Below are 26,904 nucleotides of genomic sequence, written 5' to 3' on the forward strand. Positions count from 1 at the left end.
TTTGCTCCTTTGGAGAGAGTTATTATTAGATATCTCACAGGCCAGTTGACTCAATAACTATGCAAGGGATTTCAGCTAGGGAGTCCAGTTTTAAAGAAGTGCCTCATGATGTAACTTTACAGTCCACTCACATAAATGAGCGACACAGCTGAAAAACATTTAAAACCAAACATATTTCTGTGATCAAAAGGCTTGTATGGATAGGACTGTTGCTTCTGTGTGTTTAATTAGAAAACAGAAGTATGCAGATTTTCATTTCAAGGCCAGAGCAAACAGGCTGCCACTGACTAACAGGGACTGAAAATTGATGGGATATATTGGCATATGGAGATGGACATATGGCTTTGTTGCACCTCCAGGGATATTTGCGACTTAATTAAGTGGGGGAAATAACAAGGGCATTAATGACTGCACTGAATAAATTACAGAAAATTCAGGAATCTATTTGGAACAATGGAGCTATCACATATGGGGGCTGTGGCTGAAACCAGGATGTGGCCTTGGAGAAAGGTTGAGGCAGACGTGCTAGGAAATGGTAAAGGTGAAGAGTTTAGAGTGGCAGCCAGACTGAGCTCAGGTCAGATTACAGTGGGGCACTTCCTGAGTGTATGCGTGTGTCCTGCAGGCATGCACCACCACGTTCAAAAGAAAACATAAATAGGCACAAAAATAAAACAAGATCAATATTTTATTTCAAAATAGATTTTGTATTGTAAGCAGTTATATTTTAGGAAGCCCACATGATGAAACAGTGGGACAGGTTATGTTTTTTTCCCCCTTCAGTGCTTCACAAAACAAGGGCACTTTTACACAAGGTATTATGTAACATTTCATAACAGTCAGGTCATGGTTTGTGTGTCGTAAAGGAGAACAATTCAAATTCTCAAAACTTTTAAGACTTAAAAGATTTGTGCGGCAATCGGTAAAGACAGACATGGAAACCAAATGCATGCCTCTGTCAGTAACAACAGCAGGTCAACACATGTGGCTCAGGCAGGTGGAAGGCAAGTCTGCTCCACTTTTTCTATTCTCTGTTTGAGACTAAAACATGAGGAGTCAGGACTACCTGTCCCCCTTTAATGTCCTTGGTGATAGTGTAATTGTAGTGTGAAAGTTTGTCCAAACTTCTATCCCGTCATCAGTCCCTCAAATGTGCTCCGGGTGGTTTTGCAAGCACTTGATGAACTCTGAGACTGGGTGGCCATTGAAGCAGATCTGATAAACGGCAGTGAAAAGAGGAAACCTGCAAGGGCAAATGGAGATTATTAAGGAAATAGTTCCACATTCACATTCTTGCCAGAGTTAGATGAAAAGACTGATATCAATCTCGTGTCTAGAGTAAATATGAAGCAGTAACTTTAAACAAACAAGCTCATTAGTGAGCTTCAGAGGTGCTGACATGTGAATTTGCTTATTTTTGGAAAGAGCCATTTATATTCATTAATCTAAAAGCTGGTGCCAGCAACTTCACTGTGTACTTGTTTGTATGGCACCACTTTCTTCTTGAGTATCCAACTCAAACATATGCCAAACAGGTAAGTATCACTCATTGCAAAAAGGTAAAATACAATACTGATAATAATAAAACACAAGAGAGACTTACTTCTCCACCATGTTTTTCTGTTTCAAGACCTGGTGGACCTCAGTTGCTGTTGCTGGGCCCTGAAGCTTCTGACCATTCAGCAGCTCGTTCTCCAACTGCTCGATGGTCTACAAGGAGAGACAACGAGCGCCACATTATTATCATTTTAATAACAAGAGAGGAAGACTGACATGGGAGAGACACGAGCTGTTTCGTACTTTGCCCGTTTTGGCAAATGCCTCTCCAATCTTTCGGTTGCGTCCACCATAGCAGGTTGTGATGAGGTCGGCGATGCCACAGCTCTCCAGGAAGGTGGCAGGTGAGACGGGGCAGTTAGTGCAGAAAACCTTGGCAAAGGAGATCATCTCCATCAGGCCGAGACGAATCACTGCTGCCTTGGTGTTGTCTCCAAATCCCAGGCCATCACAGAAGCCTGCTCCTACTGCCACGATGTTCTGCAGTGATGATGAAGTTATATATATGAATGTGAAGAATCTTTACTGTGTAGATATAGATGGAAGTGGACTTTTTTAACAAACACTGTCTTTTCTATACAGTAAATACACAGATTCATTTAGATTTAGCTCTGCTGCTTTGGATGCATATGCACAGTGCATATATCTATCTATCTATCTATCTATCTATCTATCTATCTATCTATATAGATAGATAGATAGATAGATAGATAGATAGATAGATAGATAGATAGATAGATAGATAGATAGATAGATAGATAGATAGATAGATAGATAGATAGATAGATAGATAGATAGATAGATAGATAGATAGATATGTTTCAACATTTAGCTTGGTGAGGATGAAACACCTTGAGTGCGCCACAGATCTCAACAACATCAGACTCCTCCACCACAGTCACGCGGAAGTTGGTGGTATGCATCAGCTCCTTCAGCAACAACCCATGTTCTTTGTCCTTGCACCCTGAAATTACACACAAATAATCTCAATCTGTTCCCATATTACGTTTAATAATATTATTTATCAAAGAAATAAACTCCATACCAATGGTTGTTTCACAGAACTTCTCATCAGCGACCTCATTGGCAATGTTTGCACCCATGAGGACTGTCATTGTGATGCCCAGTTTCCCTCGGATAACCTCTGAGATCAGCTTCAGACCTTCTGGACTGGCATCGACACCCTAAGGTAACCAGTTATGTTAAAATCCCCTCACTTATTTGTAAAATATTTCTCAGGCTTTAACGCACTGTGTTTTGAAAAAAAAAATCTTAGGATGATGTTACCTTGATAAGAGACATTCCTATCGCATCCTTTTTTATGTGATCTTTGATGGTGTCACACACTCGCACAATAAACTGGTGAGGGACCACGAAGATCAGGATGTCAGCTCCTTTCACAGACTCAGCCAAGTCTGGAACAGCCAGCTAATGAAAGAGAGAAGTCAGAGTAAGACCTGGGATCAGCAAAGGGATAAAACACGGTGTATATGCCATCTTCTGGACTCAATAAACAGTCCTAGAGGGAGAAAGAGTGCTGTCAGACTCACCACATTGGGAGGCAACTTGTGACCGGGCAGATATTTCACATTTTCATGGTCTGTGTTGATGATTTCTGTGAGCTTGCGACCGTTCACCGTCTCCTCAAACACCCACATGTTCACTGTGGTGTCAAACTTGTCATACTTGGCTGCATTGGCTCCCACAATCTTGGCAATGGCAGAGCCCCTGTGGACATGGTGACACAGGAAATCATTCTGCTGCCACAAATCTGGCTGGATGAATGTACCAGTTGCAAAAAACTGTTCTCAGTTTTCTTATGTGAAATGTAAAAAACAAATGTAAACAGATTTCTGTGCTCCCAGAGTGATTGAAGGAGAAAAGGTTGAACAAAAGGTTATTGACTATTTGGTTTAGCAGATACTTCTTTGATTTCAAGATGTTCAGATCTTCTTAGGTCAACTGTTGCTTATATCTGGGAGCTTAAACACTGAAACCACCTACACAAAGATCAGTTTTTAGGAATTACAGTAAAATCTCAGTGGCAAACTTAATATTGTCAGTCACTTAAAGACATAAAGAAACCCTCTCTCACTGGCAGATGGACCTCTATTAGTGTATAAAAGGTGAATGTATGTGTTTTAAATAGCTTTAAAATGCTCTTCTAGGCTAGAAAAAATCCAGGTGAAATATATATTTAAAAAAATAAACAAAACAACAACAACAAAAAACAAACAACATTAGAAGGACCTAATTCAATTTCATTTTATATATAAGCTCAGCATAACTGAAGTTAAGAGCTATTCAGATGTCACAGTTGACCTTTTAGGCTACTATGAGATACTGGTCAGGGCCATACTTAGGTACTTCACTAAAACACAGCACCTTTCCTGCACTGCACCTTAGAGCTCAGAGGTTGTGTATTTTTTTGACCACATTCATTTTACATTAATATTTAGGTATTATTTAGGTTTAGGGCAAAGCTGAAATGCTTCCCATCTAACAGCTTTGCCTTTAAAATATAGGTAACCAGTTAATGCATCACTAATAACAAGTATGTATAGAAACAGTCGGGGTCCATTCTGCTGCATTTTGTAAAAACTTTGATACAAACCTATAAAAGCAGCCAACAAGTTTAATCGTAATATAGTATTACAGTATTAAATCTCCATTTGCACTATTTGCCTATTTGCACTACTATGCCTCCTTACTTGAATATTGTATATTGTATATTGCATAGCTTTTTTTTTTTTTTGTTATACGTAAAATTGTATTGTATTTATTTAAATTTTTACTTTTTAATTATTTTATTTGCATTTTTTAATCACTAGGGTTTGAGAGTAACGAAATTTCTATTCTCTGTATGTCCTGTACATGTGGCAGAATTGACAAATAAAGTTGACTTGAATTGACTACATACTGCTTCCACCACTAAAATGCCACACTGGCTGAGAGACAGCAATGCCCCATCAGTGCTGACTCAGCACTAATGTTGCAGAATAATGAAAAGGGAATCTTCAGTAAAGATTTTCTCAGGATATCAAAGGTCATCATATTCAAAGAAAAAAAGAATCCACTCTCCAGTCCTGCAAAACAGCAGGAAATTATGAATCATTTATCCACTCTCAGAGGCTAAAGTTGCCTCCTGGCCTCCAAGTTTACCAACTTTAGACCGCCTTCACAAAAGGTCCCACTGTGGGTGTAATCTTACAAACCCCCAAAAATAAAAATACCGATATGTTGATTGGAATTTACTTATTTATGCGCACCATCAACAGACCTCCACCCCACTTAACTCTAAACTGAAAGGATTCCTAAGGTGCACAACGTGATCTAAAGTCCTTTACTCACCAGTTACCAGAGCCAATCACACAGACCTTCTTCTGTGTTGCCATCATGTACTTGATTTTCAACTCTAAGCTGCAGCTGCTGCGAAGACACACTGAAGCCGGGGCGCACTGTATTTATACCGGACACACAGCTGAGGCGCAAGCACACCCTCTCCTGATGGTTGGTCTGCTCTGTTGCCTCACAGGAACAAACTTTTCCACACCGCGCAACAGGATAGTCGGACGGGTTTTTTTTTTCCCCAATTGAAAGCAGGCACTCACAAACTTAAGCATACAAGGAATTTTACCTAATCAATTTACACGATTCAATCAATAGAATCTGCGCATTTTAAACCGATTGGGCTCCAGACCAGCGGTCCCCAAACCCCGGGCCTCGGACCGGTACCGGTCCGTGAGTCGTTTGGTACCGGGCCGCGAGAGTTGAGGCTCAGGTGTGAAATGTATAGTTTTCAGGGTTTTTATCGGTTTTATCGTTTACTCGGCTTTCCTTGGTTTTCACGTGCGTTATGAATAAATCTTCTTTTTTTCGGTACCGGTACTAGTTTTATTTTGTTGTATTTATCCGCGACACCTTAAAGGCCGGTCCGTGAAAATATTGTCGGGCATAAACCGGTCCGTGGCGCAAAAAAGGTTGGAGACCGCTGCTCCAGACAATCAAAGCTGCTGATTACATCGACTGACACAATCAGCAAACTTCTGTAATCCATTTAAAAATCAAAACTCAAACGTCGGTGAAGAAGCTAATCACATTTATGCTACTCAAGTATTTCTGTGCACTCTGGGATAGACTTTCTACAAAAAAAAAGAAGAAGAAGAAGCTTGAGTTTAGTTAATTTAGTTTGTATGGAGCCGAATCAGGAGCCACCCTATGACTCTAAGACTAAATTAAGAAAACCCCAATAATCAAATGAGCCCCTATGAGCAACCGCTTGGCGACAGTGGGAAGAAAGAAACCTCCATAAGAACCAGGCTCTGGGACTGAGTCCATTTGGGAATCAGGAGTAAAAGAAGAGAAAAAGTACAACACCAGTACGTTCTGGAAATTCAACACTTATTTTAAAAGTATGCAACATTAAAACTAGGGTTGCCAAGTCCACTTCACATTTCATATTCAAGTCCTTACACTAAACAAATCCCCCTGTGCACTTTTCAGGCAGCTTCATTAGTTCACAAAGGATAAAGCAATGTCTTCATTATTAATGCAAAACAAAGGGGGTGGGATGTTTTCTGTTTGAGGACCATTAATCATCTCAGGACCCCTTTAGACTGTTTTCTTAAATAGCCCTAGAGAGGGGTGTAAGCCCTGGCAGAGAAATCATTAAACTACCCAAGTGTACATTTGTTGAATACAGCTCAGCTTCCACCAGCTGCAAGCTAAATCCTCTCTATGCATCAGTATTAACAATATTAATGCACTACATGCCACAAAGGCACGCACTGACTCAGTGATGCGTTTCTTTCAGAGACCACAGGGAGACTTTGTGGAATATTTACTGGTTTGGTTTTGCATGATGATAAACTTTGTGGCTGAAATAACAAATTATACTGTGTGGTGTGTAATAGCAAGCTTTAAATGCAACCCGATGCTGATCCACACAGGAATATGAAACCACATGATAAAGGGGGGGGGGGGGGGGGGGGGAATCACAGACAAAGAAGACATTCTACATAATCCTTTATTATAACATAAGAACATACAGAAAAATAGGTTTGGTCCATGAAAAAGTCTGCAGATTCACAATTCTACAGTCCCACCCCCCAGTGTTGTTTTACGCCCCAGAGGTGCCCCGATGCTTGTTTCAAATCATGTACCTGCCCAAACCTTTATTAGTGTATTCTTGGAATTCATTATTAAAATGCACATACGCAAACATTTTCAGCCAGGACACTCATTTTAACCTCATACAGGGAAACGACCATTAAACCCACAGAAACCAGGTCTTCAGTTAATGTGTGAAGAAGCTCCGGCTCCTCAAATCTGCTCCACCACATATGTTTTATGACTTCTCTACTCAGAATTAAAATACACTAAACTAAAAACGCAGGCGTTTTAACTCTTCCCAACTTGCAGGCGACGTGAATCTGACTGCATGTCTCCCTGCAGAGCCGTGCTCCGTAAAGCGTCACTGCTGTCTTTACTTTGTTGCGGAGAGCTAAACCACTGGGCTTGGAGAGCGAGGGCCAATTAATAATATACTGGTTTGACTATCTGAGCATAGACAAAGACTTAAGAAAAAGATCAGCCAGGATAAGTAATACAGGTTTACTTCACATCCATCTTCAGTTTTTTCTGCTCAGTATTTACAAAACTTTAATGACTAGAGGTACTCATACTAGCTACTTCAATGATAATCTGTACTAGCTAACAAGACAAGTACGGATATAATACATATTTTTAAAACAAGGATCACTGATAGTAACAAAAAGGAGGAAAAATAAACGTCAAAACAAATGGCACCTTTAACAAATAAAAACGCTTTCCAACAACAATGTATAATCTGCTGTGATTGACTGAGCTTTAAAATGTCTCAAAAGACTGTGCCACAAACTGTGAAAAATAACCAATGGCAACTTAAAACAAGGTGACGTATGAACAGCCAATGTGTAGCAAAAAAGCCCAATTGATTACAAACACAATCACAATCAATATTTAACTAAACGGGCAAGCATCCGGGGGCCAGGCTTGGAGTTGAAAGTGTAAATTTACTTTCCAAAAACGGGAACAAAGAGCCACGCCAGACTCGACACATTCCGGCTGATTTAAGATTATTTTTTTGTTCCAGGGACAATACATTTAAAGTTGCGAGGTACAGTCTGACTTCTGCTTTTCATCTGTGTACAATCTACGTTTTTTGTGAGGACACAGTGTGTCAAAATGAAAGGAATGCTTCTAGCTAAGGCTAAGACATGAAAAAAAAATCAAACTTCAATTAAAGACACTTTTGCTCAAGAGCTCTCGGTGCGAGGAGGAGAAAAATCTGTCATTAAAAGAAAAAAGATAAAGCAGAAACCAAACTTGGGGGGAGGGGGGGGGGTGAAGATAAAGGAAAATTGACATCCTAGAAAATGCTGAGGCCATCTTTTATCTATCTCTCTCTCTATGTTTGTCAGTTTAAATGTCCCACGCACACACATTAGTTGTCTCCACCAGCAAAACATGTCTTCTCATTTCCTGCTGCATGTGACGACTTTCTTTAGGTGTTTCTGATGCCGAGCGCCTGCTCCAGCTCCTGCCGCCTCTGCTGGACCTAAAAGATGTTTTCACAGAGAGATGATTTAATCAGCAGAAGTCAGCATTAAAAAGCAGATAAAAAAAAATAACAGGGGTATGCATGGGCTCAAAGTGCATCCAATAGTGCTGGTAGATATTTAGCAAGTCACGAGTAAGATGTTCTTCATCGTAGATCAAAGTTTGCTAATAGTGACTGGAGCCAAGGGGGCTGAGGTGGGAAGTGATACTATATTAAATGTATTTAAATACTCTGGGAATATTATGAATAAGAGGAGTCATCTTACAGTCTACCATCCTGAGATAACATTAGCAGAGCAAACCTGGCTGAACTGAAAAAGCATCAAACACCGGACACACTGCTACTTTATAGATGCAGACAGATTGCCACCATCATGTCGTCAGTCTGAACTGTCTTTGACAATGAACAGAAGTCGAGCGGACTCAACTCAACTGGCTGCCAGCTGGTTGTACTCTGGTTATATCCCCATAGAGCAGGAAGGTTGCTGAGTGCAACTGTAATAAATAAATGTAGTGAAATGTGAATTTATGTTTATGAAGATGGCAACAAATATGAGATTTTCAACAATTTATCACAGTAACAGACTGAATGTAATTGCCATATCGGCCATATTCAATCACAGACTGATGGACTGAGTCTTATTGCGACATTTAAGGTAGTTTTAAGTAGGGCTGTTCGATATAACGATATATATCGGATGACGATATAAAAACGTCTATCGTTTCATTTTACGCTATCGTTTGTTTTGTGGTGTCACAAAATAAACTGTTTACGGCAATGTATTATTCATCGTTTTGATGGTCACTGTAGGGGCTATATTAATTTCTTAAGTTCTCTCTTTCTCTTATATTTTATATAACCACACTACGGACGGACAAGCGCTTGTTTTTATGCGTTGTGGTTACCAACAACGACGGTAACACCATCACGTGTCTGCTTGCTTATGTACCACATAAACCTTTCACAATAAAGCTCAAGATCCTGTTGAGACTTTTCAAAATAAACTAAATCATGTGAAAGAGCAGATTATTTACGGATGAGAAGTAAAAAAGAGCCGCCAGGTGCTAAAAAATAAACCTTAGACTCAAACGCTAGAACAGGCTGTTCCCCGCAGCACGCCGTGTAATAAATACTCACAAAGAAAACGGCAGCCGTTACAACTTATGTCTTAAAATGTATAGTTTCATGCATCGGTTAAAACACTCGACTCCAGGTACATGACGTCCAGCTGGAAAGACTTCCCGCAAGACGAGCTGCCCGAGATTCACAGAATTTACAGAAAATGTTACATTTTTGTGATTTATATCGTTAGCGGACGATAGAATTCTTATATCGGGTGGGATGATTTTGGGTCATATCACACAGCCCTAGTTTTTAATGACGTTGGTAACTACTTTGCAGCAAAGAAAAAAAAAGCTGTGCGATATAAATTTTCTTATTAGATAAATACAGATAGCTTAATTTTGAGGTTAGGTGATAAATCACAATATGTGTTATTGAAATACTCAGCATATCGCAAAAGAACGTTAAAATCACAATAATATTGCATTGTGAGTGAAGTATTGTGATAATATAGCGTGGGGCGTCTGGTGATTCCCACTTCTATTGGCCTGTAACAACAATTTCAGAAAAGGCTCTAGAAATAGTGAAATGTTTTCCTTTAGCTCTTATAAAAATACAATTATGTATAAACTAAGAAAGCATTTAAGACATGATTGTTGACTTCTGTGCAAACCCAGATGGATCAGCCTAAATATGTTATCTAAAAACAAATACTACTGATGTCTATAACTTGATATGAAAACATTCTGCTGTGTATCTAAATAGAAAACTCCAAAATGACATCCTATCAGTTATTTACGTGGATGACTTGTTGCACCATGGCAGATTCCACTGAGACATTTTTGAAAACAATGATAAGCCGAGTACGACATATTTAAGTAATAAAAATTAATCATCTGAAAACCACAAACTTCTCTATAAAAGCTAAATTCCTTGGTACGATCTCTTTGCTAAAATAAAACAAAGAAGAAAAGAAAACTGAGTTACCTTGGAGTAGAAGTAACGGCAGACGGCCTCCTGAGCCCACGGCTGGTAGTAAAACTCTGCTCTTCGCTCCTCTTCTGGGTTTCCTACCACATCTGTCATGGTCTGTTAACAGAAAGAGATATTATTGTATCAACCTCCATCTAAACTAGTGCACCAGCTGATAAATTAAAGGGCACAGGGTCTCCGCAAGGCCAACTGGGGATTTGCTTTGAGAGCAGCTACTGAGCTTCAGACTGAATTTGTTCAATTTTACAGTGATCCGACTGAGCAAACACTGCAGGTGGGTGACAGCTGGTCAAGCAGTTAACCGGCTCGCTCACAGAAAGATGGGGGCGAGCATGCATGCAGTCAGACGTTATTATATGTTTCACGCTCTATTTTGACTCTGCTACACCTGATTGAGCAGCATGGGGTTTGTGTGCATGATCTGAGGTTTCGAGCAATGCACGACGTAAACTCAAGTCAAAGGATCAAATACTGTTAAACTCTAATACCTCCAAATCTGTGGATTGCCAATTTACAAATATGGCACAGAGCACTTTATGACAAAAAAAATCATGCATGTCAAGTGGCTTTCATTTAATTATCTGGTCATCTGTTATTGTCTACTTGTGTGATATTTTGACCTCAGAAGGTGTCTTTTTTTCCCACCTTCTACTTCTGTTTGTTATTCCTGCCATTTCTTTTCTGTCTACAAATAACATGCCCATAATCTGCTTAAAGCTTTGCATTTAAATAAATTTTACAGGAAGTCGGGTCACTTATTTATTTTTACATAAATCTAATCACAAAACAGCCTAAGGAAAAGAAATGGACCCCTGTTCTACAACAGGAAAAAATAAAATGAAAGAAAAGAATCTGTTGCGTTATGTACAGTGTAGGCAGAAATAAAAATAGTGAAATCTGACTGTGGTGGAACAGAATGACAAAATCTGGTAGAGGAAAGCAATGAGTCACATCTTTCTACTTGTGATGCTGTGCATCTTTCTGCTGCGTTGCATTCTTATCTTTTTTAAGGTTGTCAGTGGAGAAACTGGTGCTGCTGCTCTGTCCTCTTTCTGATCCGTAAGGGGTTTATTTCTGAACGGCTGTGTGGTAAAAAGGATTACTCAGCACTTACTCATCTGAGCGAACCTCAACTCCACATTTAGATATAAACTTTAGGCGGTTCAAAATGTTTTTCTTATTCTTACACACATCCTACACAGCCAATCACAGTGATGTGTGTTGGGAGGAGGATTTGATGACATGGTACATCTACTGATGCCTGCTGTGACTAGAGATAATAAAAAAAGCTCAATGCTACTTTAAGATCCTCTCTTAAAGTAGCAGGACAGACACACTCACCTTGAGGTCTCTGCACTGGGACTGCAGCCAGTCGTTGATAAAGCCCTGAGGATCCCTGGCAAAACTCAACATGAACTCCCTCTGGGTCTTCAGCTGGTTAATGGTCTCAATGGTTTCATGGATCTGAGAAGAATCAAGCACAAAACAGAAAGCCTGTCATGTTAAAAGACTTGATGTAGCTAACTAAATTAACAGGTGTTTAGTATTCCTCAGATCAAAACGATTACACCAGGGACATCCCTTTATAAATCTTTTATTGCACCATAAATTATACGAGCGGTTTTAAAACCTCTAATTACACTGATATATCTTTCCTATCATTTTCTCTGACACCTATGTAGGCAATAAAGTTACACACACACACACACACACACACACACACACACACACACACACACACACACACACACACACACACACACACACACACACACACACACACACACACACACACACACACACACACACACGTCACAAAACAAAGGCGGACATCCATCCATCAATCTACACATGTATATGTATACATATACATGTGCGTATTCATAAGAGTCACCAGACTTGTGTATTTGATGCTGTTAACATATACAGCACACATATACATACATATATGCTTCAATATAATGCTAAACAACTTAACTTGGAATGAATGAATCAATTAAACAGGGTTAAAAAAAAAAATAACACTAATGTAGTCGACTAAACTAAAAGTAAGAAAACACTGAAAGTCCATATTAAGCACCTAAATCCTGAAATTACACTGTCTGTACAAATATAAGAGCCATTTCAAACCATATTCCTCGAAAATCAGATCGTATTGTGGTACTCTGGGCCACACAGAATATTGCACCTTACACACACACACAATGACAGATTACTTTGCAGATAGTGGCTAATGCTCCTGTCAACAGGCAGAATGTGGTAATACATTTTTCCATTCGAGTGGTAATATGTTGTTTATAGAGCCTGCATACAGCCGTTCCTTTTCTAGATAAAAGAGTTGCAGATCTGTGCTGATTGGTGTGGCAGTTTTCTGTCCTCAAACCCAACATTTAAGAGGTTTACATTAATAAAATATGAATAATTTATTTAACTAACAAGTATTTCTGGTGCCAGCTAGTGAAGCCAGCTACTTTTAATCATCCAGTCACGAGCATCCCTAAAAAATATGGATATAACCTTGGCCTGTAATTAAAAGGTACTGTAGTCTCTAACCAGCAAAAGTGAACATGCACAGGGTAATCAAAGGGGAAATAGTTGCATCAGAGTGCACTCATCAACCGGCTCTCTTTTGGGGATTCAAGCCTCAGATCTCCATTATTTCTGCTATAAAAACAAGACCCCAGATGTGACCCTGGATTCCTTTTGGAATTTAAAAGAGACCAATTTGTCAGGATGGGGAGGTGAGTGACTGCAGGAGGGGGTCCTGAGAATCTCTGTGTTGGGTCTAAACTCAGACCCCGCTGTATCCAAGACTTATTCCCATGAAAGAAAAGCAAGGCAACAGTGTTCGATCGATTTCTTGCGCAAGGGAGGCCTCTCGTCTGTGACCAGCACGTTGAAATGACCACACTGGTGGCCTCCTCTCGCCGCCTTTTATTGACAAACTTCAAACAATAGTTTACAAAACACCTCCCCTTGCAACCCCCCTTTGGTTACAAAGACAAGGCACTGTATGTAAATGTATACACTGAGTGTGTGTGTGTGTGTGTGTGAGAATGTGTGTGTGTTATGTGAGAATGTGTGTGTGTGTGTGTTGGTCAAAGGGTCATAAAACCTAAAAGCAGGAACAACATCCTTGGTCATAAAGAGGGTAGTCTTCCCCCACACCCAATGTATGGTTTACCAAAGATAACACAGTGAAACCATACAAAGGGTAGGAAGCTCTACCAAACATCAAACAGATCTTCAAGTTAGGATGTATCTACAATAAAACCTCCCCCAGCACAGAGTGGCTGGAGAGGTGGTCAGGATCAAAGGAATGGCTTTGATCCTACTGCTTAAACTAAGACTATACAAATTTAAGAAACACAATGGCGACATTCAACAATTAGACTTAACACTCTGCCTTTAAAGTGAATCACAATTATCTCAGCTCATAGAAGACTTGCCTTACCTATGAGACCATTATTCTGTTCAATTTTTTCTTCCATGATACAAGGACCTATTTCCGCCTAAGCAGCACTCTTTCCGTGTATAAAAAACAAAAAACATAGACATTAAAATGTGTTTTATTATTCACTGGCTACAAAGCCTGGCTATGTCTTGGCATAGGGAAATATTTCGAAAAGTTTTATTTTGGAAAACCTTAACAGAGGTGCTGGGAAAAAATACGAGCCCCATCTCTGGTTTATAAGATTCTCAGGCTTTCAAAATGCACTACAAATAGTTCAACAAGGCTAAGCTACAGGCTTTTTCTAATATTAGGCCAGCAGGAACAGGATGTATAACAGCAATCCTCACCAAACCCAAAAGAAAGTAACAAAATGAAAGGCGTCTGTATCCTGTAAACAATCTCTGTTGTTAGATTGTTGAGTTGCTTTAGAACAAAGACTCCACAGAGGGACGTCTTTTTGCTGAATGGCTTTGTGCCTTATCAATGTGATTACAGCCATCCCAGTCAAGGTAACGGGCGCTAGCAGGAGGTCAAGAGGACCTGATCGACCTCAAAACGGAGTAAGAAGCCAGTAATACACAGGCAGCAATTTAAGAGAGCAAATATGTGTGAAATTGCCCTCAGCAGGTTCACAAAATGGGAGACAATCAAAATGATAGGTTCAATCAAAGATTGCTTGGCTGTGTGTGTGTGTCTGTCTGTCTATATATATATATATATATATATATATATATATATATATATATATATATATATATATATATATATATATATATATATATATATATATATATATATATATATATATATATATACAGCACATTCCCAGCTGTTTTAATCTTTTTAAATTTGCAAGATCTGCACATTAGAAAAACCTGCTCACTGCTTAGAAAAAAAAAAATCAAAGAAAAAGAAAAAAAACTTCGCACACTTCTTTTTGAGCGAGTACACTTTTTTCCCTTCACTACAGAGGGAGGTGATTTAGTAGTTAAGTGATCAAAAGGCCACACAAAACTCTAGGAAACAGGAAACACTACTCCCACTCTGAAAACACAGCCCTGTCTAAAACTACCAGTAACATCCATAAAAAGAACAGCGAGTGACTGCTGGGTGAGGTATGTACCTTGTTGTCCAGCCCTGCTATTTCCTGCTGGCTGGCTGTGGAGAGAAGGAAGGAGTTCATCTGGGTCTTCAACGTGTCGTCCACCTCCACATCAATGTCATAGCAGGCAGTCTTCTTTTGGTCATTAGGATCCACACTATCAAAACAATACAGTTTACTGTGTACAGTATGTTTTTGTTTTTTTACAGTATGTGATTAAATCACATTAGCAACAAGTGATTAAATTATTCAACAACAGCAGCAATCCAAACCTAAAAAGGGTTAAAATTCTCATAGACAGTCTCATAGCTTTTTGAGCATTTAGTGCTCGCTGTTAATTAAGACAAGAAAAATAACTAGAAGAGAAACAATAACTGAGTCAAAGCATGGATCAGTGGACAAAATTCATCAGAACACTTCAGTCCAACAAAAAAATTAGATTTTTTCCCCATTTACTGACATACTGATAATGATTTTTGTAGAATCAAAACATACCTGATCAGATGGTTGATGATGATGGGCTCTGGGGGCATGAGAAGTGCATGCAAGCGCTGTGGGATCTCAGAAAACTTCATTCGCTGAGTCTCAAAGATCTGCAAAATGAAAGTATGAAATAAAGAATGTTTAGATAAACATGACTTCACTACTCTGCAGCATCCAGCAGAATACACTGGTTTGTTCACGTTAAGAATATGCCTGACAACCACATTTAAATTGCGTTAGAGCTTGATAATGCTTATTATGCACCCTGAAATTCTATCAGTTCAGTAGGAATAAATCATTAACCTTATAAAATCCTATGTTTATGTTGGTAGAGCAGAAAAAGCACCAAGAGGCTGGACAGTGACCCAGATGGAGAGAATGTCTCCATAAAAGGATAGATAGAGAGAGGGGAAGGCGAGCTGTTCAACATCCACAGCAGGATCCAGAAAAACTGTGACACCGGTTGCTCTTTCCAGCTACCAGCTAATGTTCATCACATTTAAGAAATGGAGTGGGCCGCCTTTTGGTGAAACTCAAGTAACAAAATGTACCACTTCGACATGTCCGATGTGTGAAAAAAGCAACTGCGCTCACCTGCTGCAAGTATTTGTCACAGTTGATGAACTCCCGCTCATGTGGGTCCTGGAGTTTGTGGGTCTTCACGTACTGCCACAGGGCCTGAATGATGACGGGTCTGGTCTGGGTGTGGATACCCAACATACGGGCCAGTCGGGGGTCCAGCTTGAACTGAGGGGGCTGTGCGGCACACAGAAAGACGAAAAGGTGAGTGAATTCATGAAGAAATGTTTCAAGATCACTCGCTGAGAACAGAGTCTGTTTACCTGGTAATCAAGCATGAGAAGGACGGTGCAACGAACACCCACATCACCTGGCCTCTTCACCTGGAAACCATCGGTCTCCTGGGTTGTCGCAGTCCTATGCCACTGAAGTGATACAAGCAGCATTTAAGGAACAAGTAATTAGTTAAGTCTCCAAGTTAATATTGTTCATTAATATCAGTTGATCTTATTTAAACGCACAGTATTATTCACAACTTCTGATGTTGGAGAAGCAAAACAAGAAAAATAACAAAGGATGCAGTGTCATGAAGTATTGTGAGATCACAGAAGTGGTCTACTTTAAGCGACTTATGCATAAACTATGGTCATGTCCAAGGAAATATATTATTGTGTTGTTTACATTACATTTAGTCACATATATTCACCCTAAATCAGTTCTAATTAAGTAGCTACCATTATCTACCATCAACCTAACTTCACTTCGGAGCAGTTAGTACACTTATACTCGTTGAAACTAAGAATATATTTATAATTCAGTCATTGGTTAGCTCTGTCATGTGTTTGTAACACTCAGTTTAACAGTGTGCTGATACCAGTATTTTAAAACTTATCAGTACAAAAATCTTCCATATTATACTTTAAATTACTCTAAGAACTATAAAAAGATATTCAACAAAAACATGATTAGAAAAGTAATGAACATTGATACTTTCAGATGTGATAAAAAAAACCATCTTACTTCCACAAGGTGATTATCTGGACCATATAGATCTTTGTCCAGCTCGATCACCAAGGACTTGAAGAATGAGGAGAACTTTCTTTTCTGTTTCGTGGCTTCATACTTTGACACGGCTGTCTGCAAACAAAATTAAATACCACGTTAAGTAAGCTGCCTGTGATATTAGGCTGAAATATTTTTAATGAAAAATTAAAGATAAAGAAATAACACTGAAGCTGTTTAACAGTCTTAGGTCCGTGTAACCGAACAAGACCATCATAATCTTAATAGTTTGATGGTAATTTTTTGACCCTACTGTGGAAAATAAAAACTACTTTTTACTTTATCCCAATACAGCAAACCAGCTAAGCCATACCTAACTGGGCAGCCACAAATAATTACTATAAACTGAACAAATTTGATAAGCTTACATCTTCCAGCAGACGCCCCTCGACACGTAGCTCCCATGATGCAACTGTGCCCTCTCCATCCTCAGCATCAGGCTTTGCTGGGTTGAAGGTGTTGGAGATAAAAATCCTTAGCTTTCTCTTTTGCTGAAAACAATAATAGAAAAGAAACTTTAAATTTGTGTCTCATCAGTTAATCAACACTGACTTTATAGCTACACTGAGTCTGGACCCATTATAGCCATTTTCTGGACTGCATTATTTTCTCCCTTCATACAAGTAAAATATGTATTTATATATAGAGATCTCTATAAATTGTCTATAAAAATATAATATAGTATAAAAACATATAAATATCTATAAATTATCGCTATAAATACTTCAGAGTACACACTGACATTAAACTGGACTCTGTTTAAAAGCACCACTGCTCCGTAGAGGAAGGACGAGGGCAGTCCCTTCTCTGAGGCGGCTGAGGTCTTTTAACATCTGTTGGACAATGCTCAGGATTTTCTACAAGTCTGTTGTGGCCAGTGTCATCCCCTATGCTGCTGCATGCTGGCACAGCAGGTTGAGGGTCACAGATGCCAACAGACTGAATAAAAGGAAAACTTGGGATGTAGCTGGACTCTCTAAAGGTTGTGTCGGAAAGGCGGATGTTGTCCAAGATAAGAACAACGCTGGACAATTTCTCCCACCCACTCCATGACGTGCTCACCTTGCTCCATCTAAAGCACAGTATACGCTGCAATAGTTGCACACCCTTAATATCACATCCTCTACAGAGCAAATTAAAGTTAATATGATAAGAAGGGCACTGCAATGTCAACCATATATATTTAATTTTGGGTAATGTGCTAGGATATTTATGATTAGAGCTATTTTGTTATATTTTGTAACTTTGTAATATTTTGAATGATTTAATTTACTTTACTTAGTTACTGTTTTTACTGTCTTGGAGCAACTGTGACCACATAATTTCCTCTGAAATTAATAAAGTATTCTGATTCTGATAGAGGTCCTTTGTAGAGCCCTTTTATGTCCTCTTCCTTTAAAGACACTGATTTAGAGGTGGCTTTCTTCAGATTAGCTGCTCCTCAAACGGTAGATTTTGGTGTGTGTGTGTCATATGCTCACATGTGAGGAACATAACAGGGATTATCAGAAGGATTAACAGTAGAGAAAACGTTGAAGCCAAGTATTTAGAGCAGACTGAAACCTTAGCCAAATCAAACATTAGCTCCATCTGCCTCGTCGGCCACTTGTGGATAAGGTTTGCTTTAATTTACACAAAATATGTGTGTTAACATCACAATATTCAGAAATCTTTTCATCAAGTGCTACAACAGTCAATAAAACCATTAGGCAGCGTCATCATCTGAACAAAAACAGTGTGGTGCAGAAGATCAAGGGAAAGTAAGCAGCAATCTGTAAAATGTAGACATTTGTTCTGACTAACTCTTCACTGACTGACATCACTCTTAAATGACCAGTTAAAGGTAACATGGAACACCTGTGATGAGCTTGACTGAAATATACCTTAATTGGCCTCTTGAGGGCCTCCTGAATGTCCAGCCTCTTGCGCATGATGGTCTGGTCCAGCTTCCTCTCAAAAGCCAGCAGATCCATGTAAGCCTGAGACTCTGGGACCAGTTCCCTGATCTAGGAGACAAAGGATACTAGTGACTACAGGTGTCTTTAGAATAATCTTTAATAATCACTTATTATTGGCCAGGACTGAGATCACAATTATTGAGTATTAGAACTCAAAATCATTTAAATAGACAGTGGATTCATTAAACTTGTAAAAAGAAAACTTTTTATTCAGGCAGATATCCTTGAACTTTAATGATAGTAAAAGAAAACAAAAAATAGTGAGTGACAATATGTGCTGAAATCAAAAACAAGAATTTGTTTTAACCCTTGGAAGCATCAATCGTAATTGAAATTAAAATCTGTAACCTGTACTTCTTTTTCCATCTGTCAGTCTAAGAAAACCCAGTTTCTCAGTTGTTCATACTCTCCCTGATTCCAGTCTGAATGTGTACGTGTCCACAGGGTCTGTGAGCCACGGGTGACCACATATCTGCTGCCTGCTCTGCTAGCTTTACATGCTGGGTCTATTTCTGCTGAAAATGAATCTCAAGCTTGACAGATCAAGAGAAGGAGAGAGAAATCTCTCTTCAGAAAAACCAAGATATTGCAGCAGACATTTTACTATCACACCACTAACTACATTTAAATAAAGTGCAAGAATAGATCAAATACAACAGCCAGCCTTACTTCCATATGGTGTTCTCTTATGAATGCTACTCTGTTCAGCTGTAAAATATATATGAATAAATGAAAAGGATATCACAAGACTGCAACTTTAAATTATAATATCCTATGAGAAAACAATGTTGATGTGCGATTTAATATAAGATTAAAAGGATATAATAGAACTCTTTTCTTGACAAATTTATGATTGACATCCACACACTGGAGAACACCATGAGTGCCTAAAATTGGGGTTCAACGTAACTAATGACCTGATGGCCCAAGGCTCCAAAAAGAGTGTCTCAGGCAAGCTGACTTGCCAGCTCTTGGCCCATTTGAGTCAGCGACATGTCATCAATCATAGTTATGAGTTCACCTCAAAAGCAAACTGGCTGAAGTGAATCTTCACTAACAACTACTTTTCCCCCTGCAGTCAGTATATTCACATTAGTGGGATCATATGAGGTCAGTACTATAAATCAGTTATTCTTAGCAACTCTGAAAACCAGCAGAAATGCGAGGGCTTGACGGTGAGCGTTTCACTTGGATTTGTGACTTAAAACAGAAATGTGCTGATTATTAAATGTATCACATGATTCAGGACAAATGGTAAATGGAATGGCTCTTATACAGTGCTTTTCTACTCTGAGTACTCATAGCACTTCATACAACTTGCCTCATTCATATTTTCTATGCTTTTTCTACCTAAGTGCTTTCACACACATTCATCGATGAGCAACTTGAGGTTACAATCTTGCCCCAGGACATTTGACATGCAGAGATCGAACCACCAACCTTCCGATTAGTAGCTGACCTAGTCTACCTCCTGAACTACAACCTCCATTTTCATGATACAAGATAAGTAGATCATTTCTTTATCACAGCTGAAGTTTATGTCCACCCTGCAGCCTATTTTCACATTTCACACACAGGGAGATGAAAGACAGGGAGATCAGGTGGAGTGAGAGAAGAAATACTTCTAGAGTTAATAGCGATTTTGTTCATTACTGTCATCACAAAACCTTTGGAGGTCCCCATTTTGCATTGTACAGTGCTAAAATCTTTAGTAAATTGCCCAAGCACTTATAGTTAGCACTCTCTAAATCCCAGCATTTTAACCAGGGCACTTTAAAGACCAACTGTCCTTTGTTTGGAGCCACTTAAATGAAAGTTCACATGGACTGCCAGATGTAGCATAATCAAAGCTGGAATTAATGGATTGTTCATGCACTGTGGTTTGATTAATACTCACCCTCTGAGGTAGAATTTTATCAGCCATCTTCTTCTTCTTTGTGCTGTGAAAATAAATCATCGAAACAATAGGCGTTTGAGTGCAAGTCAGAGCAGTTTTGTGTGTCTTTACAAAAAGACAAGGAAGTCAGTCAAATTCTTCAGTCTGTGAGACACATTTTCCAGGTACCATGTTCATATACACTTGCACACATACAAAGACACAAAATAATAGTCCCCTAAAGAGAGGGCTGCAATAATTGTGATTAAAAAAAGCATGCTGAGTAGGCAGCGAGTGGGGACTTACTGCTGGTTGCGGTTCTGTTGTTGCTGAACCTGCTGAATCTGTTGAGGAGCCGGCCTCTTACGAGACGGATCCATCACACCTGGCATGCCAGGACGGGACACGGGGCTGTTGCCGTATCCCGGAGGGCCCATAGCTGGTCCCTGAGGGGTCATGCGACTGGAAGGAGGCATGCCTGGTCTCTGCATAGAAAATAAGGCCATGATCACACAAAAAGGCCGTTGAAATTTGTAATTCTTTACATGTAGAACGTGTAGAAAAGATACATTTTGCAGATTTTAAACAAGACACCTTAGCCTTTATTTTAAGGTGTGTTAAGAAATAAATCTGTGGACCAACATGTCTTACAAGTTTTCTATGAATTGTCACAACAAGTATTTGAGGTAAAATTCCATTTTTCTTATGCTCAAGTGATCAGTTTCTGCAGCTACTATACTGGGAACTGATTGGTAATTCCTAATTTTGCCTTTTTGCCTCTCTCTCCTTATCTTTTCTTTCTTATTTCCATTATTTTTACACTAATGTATATGTGTATCTATATATATATGTGTGTGTATCTATCCACACACACACACACACACACACACACACACACACACACACACACACACACACACACACACACACACACACACACACACACACACACACACACACACACACACACACACACACACACACACACACACTTTAATCCCCAAGCATAAATTCTGGGAGGTGGTTTGTGTAATTCAGACTTCAGACTGTGTTGGTATGAGGAAAGAACACAACTTGAAATAAACGATAAAAAAAAAAATCTTTTACTGCAGCCATCAAATGTGTATAAATTGTTCCTGAATAACTTACAAACAGCAATCCTCTCAAAGGTCCCCAATCGACACATAAATGCTCACAACAATCCAACACTTTCCTACCAACCTTGTGGTCCAACATGGCAAATTGTGCTTCAAGTGGCAATTTAACCCCATGACTATCTGTGACTATGTAGCCCTGGCCCCACCCATGCACACAAAAATTGAATGTTTGCAGCTACAGTGGCAGAGACGCAGTTCACGGGTGTAGCAATAAAACAACTCTGAGCCTTGCTTATTAAAAAAAGAGGGAAAAAAGGGGGGAAAAAATCTGTTTCAGGTGAAAATAACATCTGAGCTGTTGTGTAGCTAATTCTCAAAAGTGAAAAGTGCACAAATTAGGATCAATGTTTGTGAAGACTTGAAGACAAAAGCACATCAAAGTTTTCTACCGTTCCATTTCAGTCCTTATTGATCCGAGAATACATTTGTAGTGTTTAAAATAAAATGCAAAACTGACACAGTGGGAAAACGTCAATGTAAATTTGCAAACAAAACATTTGCAGCACATCTGCTGATGTAAATATATTCTAGAAAATTACAAATCCCACAACACACAAAAAACTCAACACTACCACTCTGAGACACAGCCCACATACTTTTATATCTGATGCTTCATATTAGCAGTATCAGCAAATTTATGCATGCCTTTCATTAAAGTAAATAGACAAAAATCACCACAGTCAACTCACCAAACCATGTGCTAAGAACTCAAACAGGCGACTTCTTGTATTTGACTGCATGAATGCAGGCGAGAGCAGCAGATAAGTGACAAATCACTGATAGCAGCTTTTCCTCCAGCAGTCAGTCCAACAAATGTGACAGATGAAGGCAAAACACACTCTCTCTTCATCGCATGGTGAACAGTGAAAGAGGAAGAGTGAAGGACATTGACTTCTCAACAATACAGGCCAGATGAATGGGCTCTGCCTTTTCCACAGTGTGGTGTAGGCAGATTGGGGAAACATGCCGATCATTTAGTACTTTTTACACTATACATCAGCGCAACCTTGGCTTGCCTGAGAACAAGTGGAAATCTGCAGTATTCAGAGTATGAAGTCTCTTTTGACTATGGTGTGAAAGGCTGCCAAGGACGTTGGAAGGGAAAAAAATATGTGACAACCATTTACTGAGCTGTCTTTCTGGTTGGTAGTAGCTAAGAAGCAAACACTTCAGCTGTGGATCAGTGATAAATGACTCATCTTTATGTCTTGATTTTAATGCAATTCTCTTATCTTAAGACACAACATATTAGCTGGAGATGACTCAATCCAATGCAATATCGGGGGAATAAACCCAGGACTACAGATCAGGATATGAAAATTTATACTCTGATACTAAATATGAATGCAAGAGCATACATGGGATAATAAGACCAAGAAACCAAAGAGTTCTGATCAAATATCATAGTAACGGAGCATGCACGCAGTATATTGCTGGAGCACACAATCAGCTTTAATGTCCATTCATTTGAAAACATTTAGGATCGGAAGTCCTGATTACTGAAAATGTTTGCTTCTTGGTCATTTTCTTGAGACCCCACTGTGCAGAACGACGTGTTGCAGGATGTGAAAGCAAATGAAAGATTTCCGTTTCTTCAGCCAAAGGGAGCTCACCTTTAAATCTCAGTAGTCACTCATGGACCTTGATTCTGTTACATAAGAACTAGAAGGAGAATTTGGCAGCATCTTCTGCCTTGCAGTTAAACTTCTGAAATGATCAGTATCTCCATATTAATATAGTGTGGGATTTCAAGATAGAAAATGAGCTGCTGTCATTTTAACTGCTTAAACATTTTTTCTTTCATTTTCTGTGCATCTGTGAGCTGTGCATCTCTATATGTATTAAAGGGAGGTTTTTAAAAATTATATTCCAGGGATTTCCACCCTCGACATACAGAAATATTCGGCAACCTAATCAACATCACCGTCTGGAGTTGAAACAAGTTGGTCTTTATCAAACTATTTTGTGGTTCAGAGTCAGGCAACTGTGAAGGTGCACTTTGCATTCACCTTCACAGTTCCCCATATTCATTCTTCTCCCATTACAGTCAGAGTCGGTCATATTAGCCTCAAAACTATTTTACAATATTTTAGGGAAAATTGCAATTATATTTACAACAATACAGGGGGAAAAAACAACGTTGTATTGGTGACTGTAGCTTGCAAGCAGCAACATTTAATAGTGCAAACAAAGTGAAGGACGTTTTCCAAGCTGCCGTCACTGATACCGCTGACTGACATAAGACAGGCTGGTAAATAAATTACAGTATTACCAAGGCAACCAGAGCCTGAAACATCCACTTTAGACCAAACGCAAGCAACACAGCAAATGTGGATGGGATTCTGGAAATGTTTAATCTGACAGGAAGTACACTAAAAATTGTGTTTTTTTTTCTTCTCCCCGAGACCAAAACATCAAGTTTCCTAACTAATAGAATCAAATGAGTATGAGGACCCACCTATGCAAAAGTGATATAAATCAAAATATTATCACAATATCTTGAAATACACAAATCTTAAAGCAAACAAACAAGATAACTAGTGGCTGAGAGTGAATGCACCACGGTTTTATTGTGTATTCATTGTGACAATTTGTAGAAACTGCCTCCTTTGGACATCTGTTTAATGCTATCTATTTTACTGCATAATTACTCTGAGTATCTCTGCAATTTAGGGGATCATAGACTACTGTTAAATCATGTTTAATATGTGTGTATCACCAGCAGGTCCGTAAGTACATTTTCGACTATTTCGACAAGTGTTTGCGAGGCAACTTTCCCCTTTCTGAGACAGACAAACAACAAACCAGTTACTGTACATCCAGTTTGTTGATGCTATACTGGCAAATAAGATTACATTTACCAGTGCTGCTGGTGGACAATGTTAATGTGTTTTCAAATCAATTCTGCACTGTGTAAATGTTAATAGATAGTGTCAATTATTATATTTCAAATGTGAGAAACGACTGCAGATTAATCTTGTAATTATTATTATTAATTGTGACCAATCGACTAACCGCTGTAATCTGATTTGAAGATCAGAAAATATCAGCTTATAAGACTCAAAATTAACAACTAAACATCCTTCCAGCAGTTTAGATGTGTAGTGAGTTCATGCTGAGATCCCAGCGTTTCTTGGTACTTGGTGTACTTTGCGGCAGACCAGTGGGCTCACTAAACAGACTTTACAAGTTGTAAACACCAACTTCGACGAGACAAACTGCACCAGCTAAACACAGAGTGAAGTCTGCTACTGACTGGCACCTCTCCTTAATCATCGTTTCTGTATGTTGTAAATTTACATTGACACAAACTAATATTGATGCAGCCGATTCATTCAAAACTAGGCTCGACTTATAACAACTTCTGAGTTCAAACCGAGCCTGAACTTCACAAACTACAACTCCTAAAACTTAAGGGATGGTTTAATTGTTAGGTTTACCAACTACACGGTGCACATTTTGGGTCTTTTTGATAAGAAAACTGGTCGAAATACAGTTAACAGTTAGCAGGGTTAGCAGGCTAAGCTAACTGGATGCTGCGATTAGCTAGCTAACCTTAATGTTAGCGGGCGGGAGGGTTAGCAAATTCAAACAACAAACAAACTCTGATGGTCATCCTGAGCGACTGGTGAAATATTTCAAGTACATCACCAATTTTGAACCGGGCTGCTAGCTAGTATGAGCTGTGGCCTACGCTGGTGAAGGGGGTTAATGCTAGCCACTAGGGACAAAGCAAGCGGAGCGAGGCTTTGTTCTAGCGGACTCGCTAACGCGTCAGCAGCAAAGATAGAGCGATATCTTACCGGGTACCCAGGCCCGGGCATCGGTGAGCGGTACATGTGGTTCTGCGCGGCAGCTGATGGTCCCATTCTTCCAGAAGGTGTTCCTGGTCCCATGCCTGGTCCTGCACCCGGTACCGGTGGTCCAGGTCCCATTGCTCCACCACCACCCGTCGGTGCCGACTGAAACCCCCCTCTGGCCGCCATCTCCTCTCTGAATGTCGCCGCCGGTGTAGGCGCGGAGCTACCGCGAGAGCGAGAACGAGTGTTGGGATGGACGTCACAGGTTCAAGACGCCCCCCTCTGTTTGTTGGTGCTACTGCAGCAAAATTAGGGCTGGTGACGATGATGGCGGAATAGGTCCTCGTTAAACGTTCCAAAAGTGCAGTGAATATACTCCATTACAGGAAAAAGTTCTTTAAAAAATACTAGTTATGTAAAAGTTTCTAACTATAAACATAAACATGTGCTTAAGATATTAAGAGTACTCACTTCAGTTGTGCTATTACGCAAAATATAGTTTTTTTTATGTTACATCTGTTAGAGTATAATTACTTAAAAAGCAGGATACGATTGACCAGGATATTAATGTTGTAGATGGATAGTTTTTTTTTTTTGCTACAACATGCTACAATTAATTGATATTTTAGTTAGGTAATGTGGTAATTCATTTTTAATTAATAAATTTAAAATCATCCACAAAGCCATGGGCAGTGCACAAAAGAGGTGAAGATGAGAGTGTAGCCAGGGTGGAGTGTGTGGAGACAAGTATCAGAGTGATTCGTGACAGAAGGATAGCAGCATGAGCCAATGGGAAAGCTTTTAAAATGGTATTGAGATTTGCTCTGATGTATGGTCTGGAGACTGTTGCAGTCACCGGGCTGGGCAAGTTTTTTAGAAATAAGGATTTAGGGTGGCTGTAGCTCAGGTAGCAGAGCAGGTCAGCCACTAATCAGAAGGTCGCTGGTTCGATCCCAGGTTGCCTCCTGGCTGCATGCCAAATATCCTTGGGCTGGTGGCGCCAGTGTCCAGCAGCCTTGCCTCTGTCAGTGCGCCCCAGGGCAGCTGTGGCTACAACGTAGCTTGCCATTGCCTGTGTGTGTGTGAATGGGTGGATGACTGAATGTAGTGTAAAGTGCTTTGGGGTCCTTAGGGACTGAGTAAAGCGCTATACAAATGCAGGCCATTTACCATTTTAGGAGAGACAGCTCAGGTTGAGACAAAGTTAGAGAGCCAAAGCTGTCATATGCAGTGGAAGGATAGTGGATAAATTGGACAAATAATGTTAAAGAAGGTGCTGC

At 39.5% G+C, this 26,904-nt stretch overlaps 2 protein-coding genes across 2 annotated transcripts; both read right to left on the reverse strand.

Annotated features, from left to right (window-relative positions):
- Positions 1 to 670: 670 nt before the first annotated feature.
- Positions 671 to 5,122, reverse strand: LOC101478751 (glycerol-3-phosphate dehydrogenase [NAD(+)], cytoplasmic). Its single transcript, XM_004547615.6, has 8 exons — positions 4,909 to 5,122; positions 3,108 to 3,285; positions 2,845 to 2,985; positions 2,603 to 2,741; positions 2,409 to 2,521; positions 1,801 to 2,037; positions 1,604 to 1,710; positions 671 to 1,243 (listed from the first exon to the last, which is right to left on the reverse strand). Exons 1-8 carry the CDS (start codon positions 4,953 to 4,955, stop codon positions 1,147 to 1,149), a joined length of 1,059 nt encoding a protein of 352 aa, XP_004547672.1. The 5' UTR covers positions 4,956 to 5,122; the 3' UTR covers positions 671 to 1,146.
- Positions 5,123 to 6,565: 1,443 nt separating this feature from the next.
- smarcd1 (SWI/SNF related BAF chromatin remodeling complex subunit D1) lies at positions 6,566 to 25,871 on the reverse strand. The gene is made up of 13 exons (XM_004547617.6): positions 25,628 to 25,871; positions 20,974 to 21,152; positions 20,689 to 20,731; positions 18,717 to 18,839; positions 17,202 to 17,324; positions 16,792 to 16,908; positions 16,095 to 16,196; positions 15,847 to 16,008; positions 15,265 to 15,362; positions 14,791 to 14,926; positions 11,555 to 11,677; positions 10,208 to 10,309; positions 6,566 to 8,155 (listed from the first exon to the last, which is right to left on the reverse strand). The coding sequence occupies exons 1-13, from the start codon at positions 25,808 to 25,810 to the stop codon at positions 8,102 to 8,104; spliced, it is 1,545 nt and encodes a 514-aa protein (XP_004547674.1). The 5' UTR covers positions 25,811 to 25,871; the 3' UTR covers positions 6,566 to 8,101.
- Between the last annotated feature and the right edge of the window lie 1,033 nt (positions 25,872 to 26,904).

This window comes from Maylandia zebra, linkage group LG5, assembly GCF_041146795.1.
Source record: "Maylandia zebra isolate NMK-2024a linkage group LG5, Mzebra_GT3a, whole genome shotgun sequence".
Classification (NCBI taxonomy): domain Eukaryota; kingdom Metazoa; phylum Chordata; class Actinopteri; order Cichliformes; family Cichlidae; genus Maylandia; species Maylandia zebra.

Excerpts from the sequence above, each read along its gene's own strand:
- smarcd1 (XM_004547617.6), bottom strand. The coding sequence starts at position 25,810 with ATGGCGGCCAGAGGGGGGTTTCAGTCGGCACCGACGGGTGGTGGTGGA. Across the intron at positions 18,840-20,688 it reads ATAAAATTCTACCTCAGAGG|ATCAGGGAACTGGTCCCAGA; the intron begins GTGAGTATTAAT and ends TTTGTCTCCTAG. Across the intron at positions 8,156-10,207 it reads GCCGTTACTTCTACTCCAAG|GTCCAGCAGAGGCGGCAGGA; the intron begins GTAACTCAGTTT and ends AACATCTTTTAG.
- LOC101478751 (XM_004547615.6), bottom strand. The coding sequence starts at position 4,955 with ATGATGGCAACACAGAAGAAGGTCTGTGTGATTGGCTCTGGTAACTG. Across the intron at positions 2,986-3,107 it reads ACAAGTTGCCTCCCAATGTG|CTGGCTGTTCCAGACTTGGC; the intron begins GTGAGTCTGACA and ends CTCTTTCATTAG. Across the intron at positions 1,711-1,800 it reads CATTTGCCAAAACGGGCAAA|ACCATCGAGCAGTTGGAGAA; the intron begins GTACGAAACAGC and ends CTCTCCTTGTAG.